We start from the raw sequence: 15,600 nt of genomic DNA on the forward strand, positions 1-15,600 counted from the left end.
AGCGGCTGGGCCCGTGAGCCATGGCCGCTGAGCCTGCGCGTCCGGAGCCTGTGCTCCGCAACGGGAGAGGCCACAACAGTGAGAGGCCCGCGTACCGGGCGGAGGAAGGTATATTCAATAAAAGCTTAGGATGGTTTCTTCTAAAAATAAATGTGTGCTTTTTAGTTACAATCTAGCTAACTTTGTTAACTGCGATATAAGGTTTTTGAGTATTTTCATAATATGCTGGAAATCAACCTTTAATTTACTTTAATAAAATATAACCACTAAAAACCAAAACCCAAAGGGTAAAAAGATTGTTATACCGGTCTACAACTTCTCCTTTCCGCTCTCTGGCAATCATATCCAACAGTGTTTGTCGTAGGTGATCCCTAATACACCCATAACGTACAACTTGATCTCGAAAAATAATTAATCCCAAATTGTAGACATTCTCCACATTATTTTGTTGTACGTACACACGGTCCTGCAGTTAAAACAAAATCATAATATAAACATTAGTACAACTCTTGCGAACATAAAAATAATCCTTTTGAGTTACAATAATAAAGGAAATAAAATTCCAAAAGTGGTCAATTTTGCAGGTGAGAAACACTTCAAGCAACATGGCATTTTCTAGTACCTCCCAAGTTATATAAAAGTTATATATAGTAAGTCCTTACAATTTACAATTGCTACTGAAACAATGGCTATAGGCAGTTGCCCATTTACCCTAAGAAAAAGGGAGGAAAAAAGCAAGCACCCCACCCAGGGAAAGAGGCAAGTCAACAGAAAGCAGAGGAGAAAGGTAGACAGCAAGGCAGGCAGAACTTCCTTTCTCCCAAAGCCATACCATGCACAAATATGGTTCTTATTTTCTTAAATACTGTACCTGAAGATCATATTCTTTAAGTAAAATTGAGAGCTGAATGAAATACAGATGCATGTGACTTAAGCTGACTGTTTACTGGTAAATGTTAAAAGGATCTAATGCTTATAACAGAGCAGCATTCAGTATTACATAATTAAAACACCCCTAGCTACTGCCATTTCAGATTATTTACTGGTAGTCATCTAACTTTCAAGTTCTTACCAACATGATTACTGGTGTCTCACTTAATAGAGTACAGATAATCCAGAATTATTGGCCATAAAAATCCTATTTTGTGAAATATTTTAAAATCTGTATTTACACCAAAATACACTGAAATAAAACTACTGTTCTTAATTCACAAAAGGATTAGTAACAGAATTCCTTTCTGTTCTTAACCAGGATCTCTCTGGGCTTTGGCGGGTCTGTGAACTTCCCCAAATTTTTAAATGATTGTGTGTTTGTTCACAAGTAAGTATTTTGGAAAGAGTCCATAGCTTTCACCAGATTCTTAAAGGCATTTGTAATCCAAAACCAGTAAGACTCACTGCAAACTGTGATCTCTGAACTTTTAAAGGAACACAGTTAATACAAGCAACACCAAATAAAATACAAGGTAAACATGAACAGAAGTTCTACCATATTAGTATTAAATGGTCTTGATCACCTTTCTAGCCAATTTTTACTAAATTCTCCATGAAGCACTCTCTTCACAGACACTATCCTCCAACTTTCATTCATCTCACACAATGGTACATACCTAATGGCTACAAGGAAAGATGCTCTTTTATTAGCATTGTTGGTGCTCACTTTCTACATTTTATATCACATTTTTCAAATCCTGACAGCAACTTCAGTTAAGTTCAAAATTTTCATTGATGATTTCTTCAATAAATTCTTTTTTTTTTGCGGTACGCGGGCCTCTCACTGTTGTGGCCTCTCCCGTTGCGGAGCACAGGCTCCGGACACACAGGCTCAGCGGCCATGGCTCACGGGCCCAGCCGCTCCGCGGCATGTGGGATCTTCCCGGACCAGGGCACGAACCCGTGTCCCCTGCATCGGCAGGCGGACTCTCAACCACTGCGCCACCAGGGAAGCCCTTCAATAAATTCTTGAATTTCACACTTCTTTCCTCAAGATCTTAAATTCTGAGTTTTGCCCTGACCGACCGCATCCCTCCTCCTTTTTGATGGCCTCACTGTTTTCTATGTACTGAAGCTACTCTTTACTCTCATGACCTTCAGGTCCAACACTCCCCACCCTCCACTACCATCCTGATTCTGGCTTACTTTTCAGCATAAAACAAAACACATTCAATAAAAACTGGCATAAATCTAATAATTTATAAAGCAATGAGAAAATAATCACTCCAATTATTGAGTAAATTATTTATAAATTTGATTTTTACAATTTTGATTATAAATTTCTATGGTACAGATTCTGTACCAAATACAGAATCACTCTTACCCAATGCAATCAAAACCAGTAACTAGCTAGCTAAAGTGGTAAAAGAGGAAAACTATTAAACACACACACACACACACACACACACACACCCCCCACACCAGCACCTTAAACATTTTAATTTAAAACATATAAGCATTCACTGAGATAAAGACTTTTTCTTTAAACATGAGTCCCGTGATTAGAAGTCAACGCTGTCTTTCTCACATATACCCATACATCATAAATGCCTAGCTTGTCTACTTTTAGTTTCCATTAAGATGGCTAATGACCAGAGACAACTGTGAAGCAATGTAAAAAGGCCTTCTAGACTTTTACAATTTCCACTCCAGTTTTTTAAATTACCAAATTACCCAATATTTAGTGATTTGCCTTTGTCAAGTCTTTCCAAAACATTCAATCTAGTTTGCCAAATAACAAATTTTATTGTTTTTCACACTTTTATTGACTTACACAATATAAAATGATGTAATAACAAGAAGTACAACTAGCATAAACAGGCTTGAAAACAAATACAACTGACTCTCAGTAAGCAAAGATCAACTGACAAGAGCAAAACAGAGAAGATACACTGAGAAGCAGTGGAACAGCACTGAGAGAACTTTGTATCAATCAGGCTGTTTCACAGCGAGAACAGAAAGTATTCAGGCAGGTACTGTTAAGTTTCAACTGTACAATATGCCTCTGTGACATTCAGCACATCTTGTAGGGGATATATAACATCACATACATATGATATAAGCAAACTTAACATATGTCTACTAAGACACTAACCTCTTTCTTAGGAAATCAAATGTTCTTAATTTAGGCTAAGAGAAATGTCAAAGAACCAACTCAGATTTTATTGTTTTTCGTGAAAGGCAACTACTTTTAAGAATTACAGAACAAAAGACACATGCAATGTAATCTTCAGAGTAAACTAAGAGTGCTAAAGTGAAAATTTTTTTAACGTTTTCCCCTTTTGGCTTTATTGCAGTTATATGCCGTAAAATTCACTCATTTTAAGAGCATGGTTCAATAATTTACAGTAAATTTCTATATTGTGTAGTCATTGCCACAATTCAGTTCTAGAATATACTTCCATCACTCAAAAAAAGAAAGAAAAAAGAAAAAAGAAAAAAATCCCTCCAGCCCTTCCGCAGTCAATCTCCACTTCCAGCACCTCTGCTTTCTCTTTCTATACATTTCCTTTCCTGGACATTTCATATTAAGTGGAATCATAGAACATGTAATCTTTTGTGTCTGATTTTTCATCAAGTGTAAAGTTGCTAAGGTTCATTAATATAACATATATTAGCATTTCATTCCTCTTTTGGGCTGAAGTATTCCATTGTATTGGATATGCCACATTTAGCTTATCCATTTATCAGCTGATGGATATTTGGGGCTGTTGCCAGTTTACTGGCTGTTTCCAGTCTACTATGAGTAATGTTGTTATGAACACTTGGGTACAATCTTCTTGTTGGACGTATGCTTTCATTTTTCTTGGAGGGATTTCTATGAGTAGAAGTACTATTGAGCTATATGAAAATTGCCAAATTGTTTGTTTTCTAAAGTGGACGTGTCAGTTATAGAATTCTTCGTATTATCTCTGGCTCTACCATTAACTGGTGGTGTGACCCTGAGTAAGTCATTTACCCACTCCGGTCCTGGGTAACATAAAGGGCTGGTAAAGACAGTCTCTAAAACTCTGATTTCCTTTGAAGCTTAACTCTCTGATCAAAAATTAACATATACTAGGGATCAAGACACATTTCAATATTACTCCTTCCCTTTGTGTTATCAGTCTCCCCTGGCCTGGGTTACTCTCTTCTCAATCCTAAACACAGTGATGCTATCACTACCAAAGCAGGTGAGTCTATAACCGCATTGGCCTATAATATCTGTTATCTTAAGCCCTGTGGCAAAAAGACAGAAAGAGAACCAGGTGCAGCTGATGCGTTCTTCAGGCATAATGCATATGGGAGAGAACAATATTTCAGAGTAAAAGAAGCCAGGCATGATGGGAACACATGGTTGGAGTATTTGAGCAAAGCACAGAAAATGTACATCCATGGAGGATGACTGGGGATAAGGGAAGTACAGATGTTGTAGGATAAAAGCCAAACCCTGTCTTTTAATGTGAGACTGTCAAGGTGTATAATGATTATAATTAAATGACATAATATTAAGAAAAGCTGTTAACCCTGAAATATTATAGATACCAAATAGAGAAGGGAAAACCTGCAAACATGAGTATAGCTACTTAAATGAGTAATACCAAATAGTCATTTATATTGTTTGGTACATATGATTAATTACCATCAAGTAAAATAAAAGCTATACATACATACATCTGAGTGTTTATGTGTGCATACATTAAACTAATGCAGGCACACATTCACAATAAACTTGTGATCTGCACATGATTATTAAAATATTTGCTGAATGAACATGCTAAATCTTCTGTTTACTGTTTATCAGCACTATCAGAAGGAATTCAGCCTGTGGGTACACAACAGCCTTTCGTAATAGATTCTAACAGGAATCTCTCTTTGTTAAAAAATAAGTGGCTAATTTTATGTAATACAATATCATTTTAGCTCTAATCATTTAAATCACTGGAAGACCTTTTATTTTGTATACATTTCTATGTGAATATTTAATTTGACCAAAAGGTAGTTTGTATGAGTCCAACATTAGTCATTTATCTATTGAAGAGAGCTCAGAAGAGACAGAAAGTTGGTGGTTGCTTCTATTTGCCTTTTGAAAGCCAAAATACAGGCATTTTAAATATAAAATGTTCTGAAAAATCCATTTGAAAGACTCACGTCTGGATCAAACATTAGATTTACTAAAGGGATGTGAGTTTCATAACTACAGAGATAAAACTACATTTAAAATCTGTTTATGGTTCCCTCTTGGGAGTTGCTATTCCTAGGCCAAGCAAACCTTTTCCCCTTAACCGATAGCTTCACCAAGACACCTAATCCACCAAGATACCTAAATATTTAACTAATATATGAGAGATCAAACTCAGCATGCAAAGTATTCTTAGATGTGTCAAGACACACTATGCGAAAATATAGATTTTATGAAAGCTAAACCTGTGCAAAGTCAAGGAGTGACTGTGTAAGTGGGCTAAAAAGCTTCATGACTCAGGGAGTGGTATTTAAATAAAAATAAAACAACAAAATTTTTTTTTTTTTTTTTTTTTTTTTGCGTTACGCGGGCCTCTCACTGTTGTGGCCTCTCCCGTTGCGGAGCACAGGCTCCGGACGCGCAGGCTCAGCGGCCATGGCTCACGGGCCCAGCCGCTCCGCGCGGCATGTGGGATCTTCCCGGACCGGGGCACGAACCCATGTCCCCCGCATCGGCAGGCGGACTCTCAACCACTGCGCCACCAGGGAAGCCCAAACAACAAAAATTTGATAATGAACTTCAAAAAATAACTCTTACTACTGTATCCACAATAAATGGTTCGGGAAATATTTTTAACCAACAGTCACTGTATCACGAAAAAGCAAACTAGGATAAACGTGTACTGGGCATAGGAATCAATGATGCACCCAAGGAAAGGACAAATTATAAGCTCTTTCAATATCACTCATATCTAGTGTCTCATTTGAACAATGTTTTCTTGTAAGATTAAATAGGTATTTGGGAAGCAAATTCTAAAACTAACCTTTGGGTTACATTCAACTCTGAACACTTAGTACTACAAATATAAATACAATAGTCCTTTGTCTCAATTATTTTTTGAGGGAGCTTGTTATAAAATTTTTGCTTCAAATACCAGCAGTTCAGTACTTTTAATAACACCACTAACGAACTAAGGGCAGTAATGGATTAGTACTCATTCATCTACACTTCCCTGCTTGATCCCACTTATGACCAACGGTAGCTATTTATTTAGGCAAAGACCACTTTTTAAACTGAAGTGAATAGCTCTGAAAGTTGGTTTATCAAGCACACTGTCAAGGAGCTTAATTAAACTTAAATAATTCCTCTTTCACTTTCTTGTCCTCAAGGCAAGAAGATCTATAACTGTTTTCGTTTATCTTTTTTTAAAAAAAAAGAGAATAGAAAAGCAGCAGGAGCCCGCATGCTGCAACTAAGACCCGGCGCAACCAAATAAATAAAATACTTAAATAAATTAAAAAAAATTTTTTTAAATAAAAAGGGTAAATAAATAAAAATAAAAACAGAATTACCATATGATCTAGCAATTCTACCATCTAGGTTTATACTCAAAAGAGTCAAAAGAAAGGTCTTAAAGAAATATTCATACACCCATGTTCACAGCAGCATTATTCAAAATAGCCAAAGGGTGGAAACAAGTCAAGTGACCACTGACAGATGAATGGATAAGCAAATGTGGTATATCCATACAACAGAGTATTATTCAGCTTGAAAAAGAAAGGCAATTTTTAAAATTGATGCAACATTGGTTTATAACATTACATACATTTCATGTGTACAACATTATATTATGACTTCTGTATACACTACAACGTGCTCACCACCAAATGTTTAGTTTCTGTCATCATACAGCCAACCCCCTTTACACATCTTGCCCTGCCCCCATCCCCCTTTCCCTCTGGTAACCACTAATCTGTTAAGGAAGGGAATTCAGACTCAGGCTACAACATGGATGAAACTTGAGTTGCAAAAGGACAAATACTCTATGATTCCACTTATATGAGGTAGCTACAGTGGTCTAATTCATACAGAAAGTACAATGGTGGTGACCAGGGGGTGGGGAATGGGGAGTTATCATTTAAAGGGTATTGGGTTTTAGTTTTGCAAGATGAAAATTCTGGAAATGAATGGAGGTGATGGCTGTGCAACAGTATGAATGTACTTAATACCACTGAACTAACTGTACACTTTAAAATGATTAAGATAATAAATTTTATGTTATGTGCGTTTTACAACAATTAAAACAAACAAACAAATACTGTTTAAAAGCATCAAAGAGCACCAAAAGCAACCTGGACTTGCGTGGCCCAAATTCTGGAGAAAAGACAAGTATACTGAGAGGAGCCCTACGTTCACCTTCACTCGTTCCCTTGGGTCATTTGTTGTATTTGGAGGACTGGAAAAAAGAGGCCAAGCAGAAAGTCACAGGTGGGGGGCTGGCTATCAAGCAGCTAAGACTCATGAGGCAAAAGTCTGAAGAAGAGAGAAATGTAAAGAAGAGCCAGAAATTCTGCAAGCAATTTTCACTGAGATGTTTACTGACACATCACCTAAGCGTGGATGAGACACCAAAATACCAAATAGAAAGCAGCACTGGGAGACTAAAGAGCTGAACAGAGACTGTTGGCAGACTTGCAGTAGAGAGAGACAAAAGCTGGTATCTCAAGGCACAGTAACTGTGAAGAGCAAAGCAGTAAACAACTCAGGCTTTTAACTGAGACCCCAGAAGGGGTTATTTCCTGTGCGTAAAAACATGCCCTGGAAAAAAAGGCAAACTGAAAATAGATCAACCTTAACAAAGCCTAAAAGCCAGCTTCAACTAGATCATGGTGATCTATAATCCTGTGAAGGAAAACATCATCATCCAGGGCCTCCACAATTTTTCATACACAATGTTGGAAAAATTACCAGGCCTGTCCCCGCACCAAAACAAAACAAGCACCCCAGGATCAAATGTCTAAAAACAAAGGGGGAAAAGCCCCAGGAAGTCAAAGTATTCAAAGACTCTGATATTATCCAGAAGTGGTTAAAAAAAAAAAAACTAATATAAGGTAAACTATAAGTCAAGGATCTATGTTGTAATCTCTAAGGTAATCCCTAAAATAATAATAATAAAAGTATATATAAATAACAGCTAATGGGGGAAGGGGATAGGATAATAAAGCATACTTGATTCACCTAAAAGGAGGAAAGAAAGCTGAAAAAAATCAAAAGAACAGATAAGACAAACAGGAAAAAAACAAAACAGTAGGATGGCAAATATAAACCCAAATACATCAGTAATCACATTAAATGTAAATGAATTATATGCTTCAATTTAAAAACAAAGATTACCAGATAGGTTAAAGAGCATGTTACTATATGGTACTTACAAGTGACACACCTTAAATATAAGGACACAAAAAGGTGGAAAGAAAAGGATGAGATGAAGTTTGCCATGCAAACATTAATTGTAAGAAAGCTCATATAGTAACACTAGACAAAGTAGTCTTTAAGCAAGAAGTATTACAGGGCCTACCTCTGGCTGAATTAATACCTGCCTCCCTAAACTCAGTCATAGATGGCTATGTAATCAGTGCACACATACAAAAACAGTTCACAGGGCACAGTAATCAAGGTGTTTATGGTTCTATTAATTTGTTTGAAAGAGGAGCTAAAATGGACGGCAAGGAAGAAATCCTAATTATCAAGCACAATACTCTTAACCTTTACAGTATTTACGACATCGCCCTAGTTTTATTTTACATAAAGGCCTAGTACCTGGCTTTTGACCTAACCATAAAAAGATGCCAAGGTATTATACTGTCAGTCACAAATGCAAACACTAGAGCACATATGGGGAACCTGTCTTGCACAGACCTTTCTTGCAAAAGCAGTAAGTAAATATATTGAACAAGTGTGAAGCTTAACAGTCCCAAAGCCACTGGATCCTATTTTCTTCTAAGATGTTATTTTGAAAACAGAGAAAGTACCAAGAAGACTCTTAAGCAACCTACCTATGTTCTTCCAGAATACAGCTATTTTCAAACTTTTCTCAATGTGCAATCTAGAATACAGTAAAGAAGTATTTTTTGGAACTAAAAGTATCAAACTCTACGAGAAAAAACAGACTCACAAATTCTGACGTCTCCATGTTCTCATCCTGTCTTCTGATCTCCAAGGACATACAAATCCTTGGTAGCTTCGGCAAACAGCTTACATTATTTCTCTCAACTCTACTCCTTGACATCTATTACCTTTGGTAACTGCAACTTTCATAATAATGACCAATCTGACGCAATCCTTAGAGATGCCTACATTTTCATCTCCCATCTTACCAGGATTCCCTTCACCCACATATTGATATGGACAAATCTTGAGACTCACCATTAGAAGACATCAAGTATCTCTGGTATTAAAGATCCTCTTTTCCTCCCACCTCTCTTTTGTTACACTTCAACTGCTCCTTATTCTAACTGGATCTCCAGGTCTACTGATCCCTAATACCCAATACTTCTGTTTCCTGGGACCTTGTGATTCACTTGCCTGCTTATTAAACAGCACAGATTCACGATCAACAATTTTAACAATGCTACTATCTTAGAATTCTTCCCCATACCGAATAAGCCAAATTATATCAGTAGGTTTTCCTTAGTTTTTGAAAATTCTTCTCTGAGACTGCTTAAGTACCTCTGAAAAAAGTACAAATGCTGACTGCCTCCACTATACAAAATTTGTGCCAACTTACCCTAAATTATCCCCTCACAATTACAGATGATCCACTTATTTATTTATAGATAGTTGACCTCAGCACAGGGGATATTCCAAACTTCCCCCATGTGTTAGTTTCCTATCATTGCTGAAGAAATTACCACAACTTTAGTACCTTACTTATTCTCTAACAGTTCTACAGTTGAGAAGACTGAAAACAGTTTCACTAGGATAAATCAAGATGTCAGCAGGGCTGGTTCTTTCTGGAGGCTCTGAGGGGGGAATGCACTTCCTTGTCTTTTTCAGCTTCCAGTAGCCACCTGGCTATAGCCCCTTTTCCATCTTCAAAGCATTATCACTCCAATCTCTGCCTCTGTCATCATACTGACTTCTCTTACTCTGACCCTCCTGCAACCCCCTTATAAAGACCCTGCACTTCTACTGGGCCCACCAGGATAACCTAGGAAAACATCATCTCATGATTCTCAACCTAATCACATCTGCAAAGTTCCTTTTGCCATATAAGGTAACAATCCCTAAGTTCCAGAGGTTAGTCATGGGCATATCTGGGGGTCCATTACTCAGTCTACCACACTCAACGCCTGACATGCTTCTGTCACCCATAAGTGATGGTCCCACCTTCTACTTTATTAAGGAGACCAAGAGCATCAGAAGAGTTCCTCAGCTTCTTTCCTCTTCACAAAGTTGTTGCTACATTCCACCTCACCTCTTCACCCACCATCCTTGATGACTTCCCATATAGCTCAAAGAAGCAGTGACCCTCCTTTCCTGGGTCAACTCTCAACCCCAGGACTTTGAATTTATAGCCTCTAGTCTTTAAGGATAACCTGTAATAGTACTATATCTTTGTTATTTGTGAAAATGACTGGGACTATAGATAAATTCAAGTAAAAACATGAAAATATCTTTGAAAATAACCAGTTCTATGCAGAAAATTCCTCTATTAACCTTCTATTAAGGTTAATATGATAGCCCTGCATATCACAATAGGAAATGCTTTCCTATATCTTTTGACATTAATTCTAATTGCTCAGAAGTAACTTACAGGGGCTTCCCTGGTGGCGCAGTGGTTGAGAGTCCACCTGCCGATGCAGGGGACACGGGTTCGTGCCCCGGTCCAGGAGGATCCCGCATGCCGTGGAGCGGCTGGGCCCGTGAGCCATGGCCGCTGAGCCTGCACGTCTGGAGCCTGTGCTCCGCAAAGGGAGAGGCCACAGCAGTGGGAGGCCCGCGTACCGCAAAAAAAAAAAAAAAAGTAACCTACAGAATACCATCCATAAATTTAACTCTCCCTTGATATTGTATTCATTTTATAGTTTAAGGGGGGGAGGGAAATGAACTGAATATTAATATACCTGTGGATTATTTTGATAATTAAAGCTATTATATAACCTATAACACACTTTCTCCATAAAATAATCAGATCTTTCCCCAATCATTAATCTTTTAAACAATTAAAAAACTGAAAAGGAAACTTATACTAAGTAGGCTCAAACCAATCTTAAAAGTTTAACATGTTAACTTTTCTTAAAGAAACGAATGAATTAAAAATAAGAAACAAACAAAGCAGAGATTACAAACTCCAGAGCCTTCGGGGGCAAAATACATAATGCAAGTCTCAAATGTTAGAAAGGGGTATAGATCACATGTTCCATCTAGAGACAGGTACACTTTTCTTTCTGGAACGCTGAACCTGCCAACAACAAAGTGAGCAGGGACAAACCGTGACCAACGGCTGCCTCCACGTAACCTGTGATTGATTCCATTTCCACTTTCAAGAGTCAGTGTGTCCCATGCTATCTATATACACTGAGGCTCACGCAGGGCCTTTAAGATACAGACACCTCCTTGTTACAGAAAAAGTCAGCTAGCTGAGTAGGAGGGAGGTGGGAAGACAGTGTAGCATCTTCTCTCCTCCCTCTGAGCCTGAGATCTAAAATTCCAACAGTTAGAGCCAGAATTCATAGGAAAGAGAAATCTGTCTAGAAAACCTGTACACCTCAGGTGTATGTCTTATCTAGCAGGTAAAGTGATCTGATAAGTCTGAATTGAGGGTAAAAATCTTCACAGAAAATAACGCAGATGTCAACAGAAAAATTTTTTTTGATCTTTGGAAAATTAAAAGCATTTATTTATCTTGACTGAAGTATTGGTTACAAAGGAGCATACATGAGTCGAAAATAACTTTATATACTTCAGTTTTGCACATTTCAATGTATAAAAATTTTACCTTAATTTTTAAAAGCACTTACTTACCAGCCCAGAATACTACACATAAAAAGGAGAAATAGAGAATGAAGGATGAAAGAAGTCTACCTTATAGAACATGAAGATACCTTATCAACACTTAAATTTCTTTCTGAACCTATAACTGCATATTTTAATAAGCATTTTGAAAAAAGCATGATATATTAAAAAAGAATGTGTATATTAATTCAAAGATGTATGTGAGTGCCTTGTTTGTGCAGGGAGTTGTGTTAGGTGTGGGAGACACAGTGGTGACACAGACATCCCCCCCAATAAAGTTCAGCCTAGTGAGGAAACGAGGCACTAAACAGTTGTTAATAATGATAAATGCTACACAAGGAGTAGTACTGAGTACAGTGAGAGCAGCTGGTGCCAGTGTGCAGTACACAGCATGAGTCAGGGAAAGCTTACCAGAAATTTAAGCTAAGACTTAAAGGATAAGTAGGAAAAAAATCACATAAAGGGAGGAAACATTCTGGAAACATATCCAGACAGAAGATGTGTGAAAATTCCAAGATGAGAGAGAAGGACTTCAGCAGGGGAGTAACATAATCATGTGCTTTAAAGTAATAATTCTAGTAGCAATATGAAAAAGAGAATAGAGGGGAGCACAGTGAATGTTATATGACTAGTTACTAAGAAATGAAGGTGCTCTTCTTAGGTAGTCTTAGGTCTTAGGTAGTCTTAGGTCTTAGGTAGTAGATATGAAAACAGAGAAAGTTCAGGTTCTAGAAGTACATGATGTAGGGAGAGAGGGAGAAGAAACTGACAAGAATAATTCCCAGGTTTCTGTCATGATCAGATGGAATGACACTGATTATGAGCTCATTTGGAAACGCCAAGGTTGAAGTACCTCTCAGACAATGAAGGGAGCCACCAACTAGATAAATGAATTTACGAGTCTGAAGCTCAGAGAATGAGGCTGGAGACATAATGTGGGAATCACCTGCACAGAGGCACAACAGAGAGCTAAGGTAAGCAAATAACAGGCACCAGGAGAAGGAAGCCTAGGACTAAGCCCCAAGAATGCCTCTATTCTAAAGGGCAGAGGAGAAGGAAGAGTGACTGAGAAGAAACAGAAAGGTAGGAAGCATACAAGGGAGTGTTTGGTCACAGAAATTAAGAACCCAACGTGCTGGAAGACGAGAAGAGTAGTCAACTGTGCCAGTGCTGCTGGAAAAATCAAGGAGCATGAGGACTGGCAGTGAGCTTTGCTTTCCGAGATGCGCAGATGCGGTGATCCTAGTAAGAGCAAGAATGAATAGAAGAGTTGAGATAGAAGCGTGACTAAAACATATTCAAAATAAATAAAAGATGAGAAAAAAGAGATAGCAAGTGTCAACATTTCCTATGAGACATTTAGCTGTGCATGGCAATGAGAGACCCTGGGAAGCAGTGCAGGGGTCCAACCGAAAATGTAGTGGGATTTTATTTTGAGGATGCCAGTGACCTGAATGTGTCTAATGCTGATGAGTAAGACCAGTAAAAAGGCAGAACCTGAAAATAATTCTGTTTTTTGACAAAGCAGAAAGAAATGAGATTCTTAGCGCAAGTGAAGAAATGGCATTTGATAGGTGAGGAAACACTGCCCTCCATTAAAATGGGAGGGAAACAGAGAAACACAAAAGGGGAGAAAATATAGGGAAACCTGTAGATTCAGAGGCAAGAGATGAACCCAGCTTCCACCTGATGCTTTCTTCTTCTCTCTGAGAGACAGAAGGCAAGATTGTTTCTTAAGAGTAAGGGGACCAGCAGGATAGCTGGAGGTTTGAAGAGAAATAACTCTTTCAAAGTGGTGGAATGAGCTGAATAGAGAAAGAGTGAGACTACTGAGCAGTGTGGAAGGCTGACTAGAGGTTTGTGAAAATGGACAAATAGTGGCACTGAGCTACCCTGTGTGAGGTTTCCCAAGTGGGGTTTCTACCAGCAGAAGCCCAGGAAAGGCAAGTTGCTGGGTTTATCTAGGGTTGTGGTACTACCAGCTGGGTTTGATGAAAAGATGATGGGAAATATTAATACTAATTTTTACTGAGCACATTACTATAGTCCAGGCCATATAGGTGCTTCATATGAAAGGCTCCTTTAAGCCTCATGGCTACTCTACCCAATTAGCACAATATTATTTTCATTTTATAAATGAGGAAGCTGAGGAATGATAATTAGTTCCTTGACTATGGTCACATAACAGCCAGGATTCAAGGTCTGAGATTTCATTTGCCCCCCAACTAATAAAAAAAAGTGGTGTGTGTGTGTGTGTGTGTGTGTGTGCTGAAATAAAACAGAAATTTTAAAAATAGCATGGTATAAAAAGTATATAAATAATTTTAAAATACTCCTTTTATCAATAGAGTGATGGACCATGAAATCACAAGTAATTTTCTATCTCAGGGTTTGTGTTGGAATTTAAAGACTCACCAAATCCAAAACTTAAAGAGGACAGCAGTAAGTTAACTTATTTCACATTTAAACCCCAGATATTATATGTTTTCACATGCTATCGCATTTAACTCAAAATGTCAACATAAAATGAATCTATATCCTGAAGAGGAAAATGAGGCTCAGAAAGGCTAAATAATTTGTTAAACGTTTCATCAAAACCCTGAAAAATGAAGTAGCTTCTCCTTGACCCTCTTGCCACTAAGCCCTATAGAACCTGGGGTAATAGGCCTGATTGAATTCACTCAGCAGAACAAAAAACTTTACAGTTGTTTGCTCTCAATGGAAATTTTTTCCAAACACTGCTTCATTCTACCAAGTAAAAGAAACCAGGACATGCTCTCACCATTACAACTAATAATCAAAACTAAAGAAACTGAAAATAAAAATTCAAAAAGCAGAGAGTAAAATCTTAGAAGAAAATCATTATGTCCAATTCTCAAACATAAACAATGAAGTAACAAGTTATTGGGCTTGATGATTTTGCAGACACAATAATTAAGCTTGATGAATCTTAATAATCATACTAAAGTTAAAAAAACCTGAGAGCTTAATCTCCTTGAAAGCTATTAAACAGCCTACCTCAGGTCCATGTTTTCCAAACTGTTTTGATGAACAAGATATTTTTCTTGAATGATAATAAAACAGTAATACTAGGTGAAAAAGGCAATACATATCTGAAGAATATATATATATACTGCAAGGGCTTACAGTCCTTGTAAGATTGGGAGAGATTTATTATTAGAAGTGATAGATGGCAGCTATTACAAAAATATTTGTATTAATATGACATCCCCTGTAACTGAAGATATAAGGACATTAGGGTTTAAAAACTTGCAAGAGAATATTCAGCTTTCATCTCTCATGTTGTCACTCAATCACCCTTACTCAAGAAGAGATGGACTTTTCGGTATTTCACATATTGAAGCATAAGTGCTAGATATTTAGAAAAATATTAAATCTTTCCCTTTCAGTTTTCCATTCTAATCATTAAGTATAGGAGCAACTAAGATTTTACTCATATAAGCTAAGGTTGGCCCTTATGAAGAAAATAGTATTTAAAAAAAAAAGAAAAGAAAAAAAAGCTTTCCACACTGAGTTGTACCATCCAAATAAATGTGACAGAAAAAAGAAACTGTGTTTTGGGCTTCCCTGGTGGCGCAGTGGTTGAGAGTCTGCCTGCCGATGCAGGGGACACGGGTTCGTGCCCC

General features: G+C 37.6%; 1 protein-coding gene across 1 annotated transcript in view; it reads right to left on the reverse strand.

Annotated features, from left to right (window-relative positions):
• Window positions 1–15,600, reverse strand: part of CUL3 (cullin 3) — a 124,542-nt gene that overhangs the window by 40,380 nt on the left and 68,562 nt on the right. Inside the window, exon 4 of the mRNA XM_024124528.3 lies at window positions 306–466. Coding sequence (XP_023980296.1) covers window positions 306–466 — 161 coding nt within the window. The remainder of the gene's footprint in view (window positions 1–305; window positions 467–15,600) is intronic.

Source organism: Physeter macrocephalus, chromosome 2 (genome assembly GCF_002837175.3).
Source record: "Physeter macrocephalus isolate SW-GA chromosome 2, ASM283717v5, whole genome shotgun sequence".
Taxonomy (NCBI): Eukaryota; Metazoa; Chordata; class Mammalia; order Artiodactyla; family Physeteridae; genus Physeter; species Physeter macrocephalus.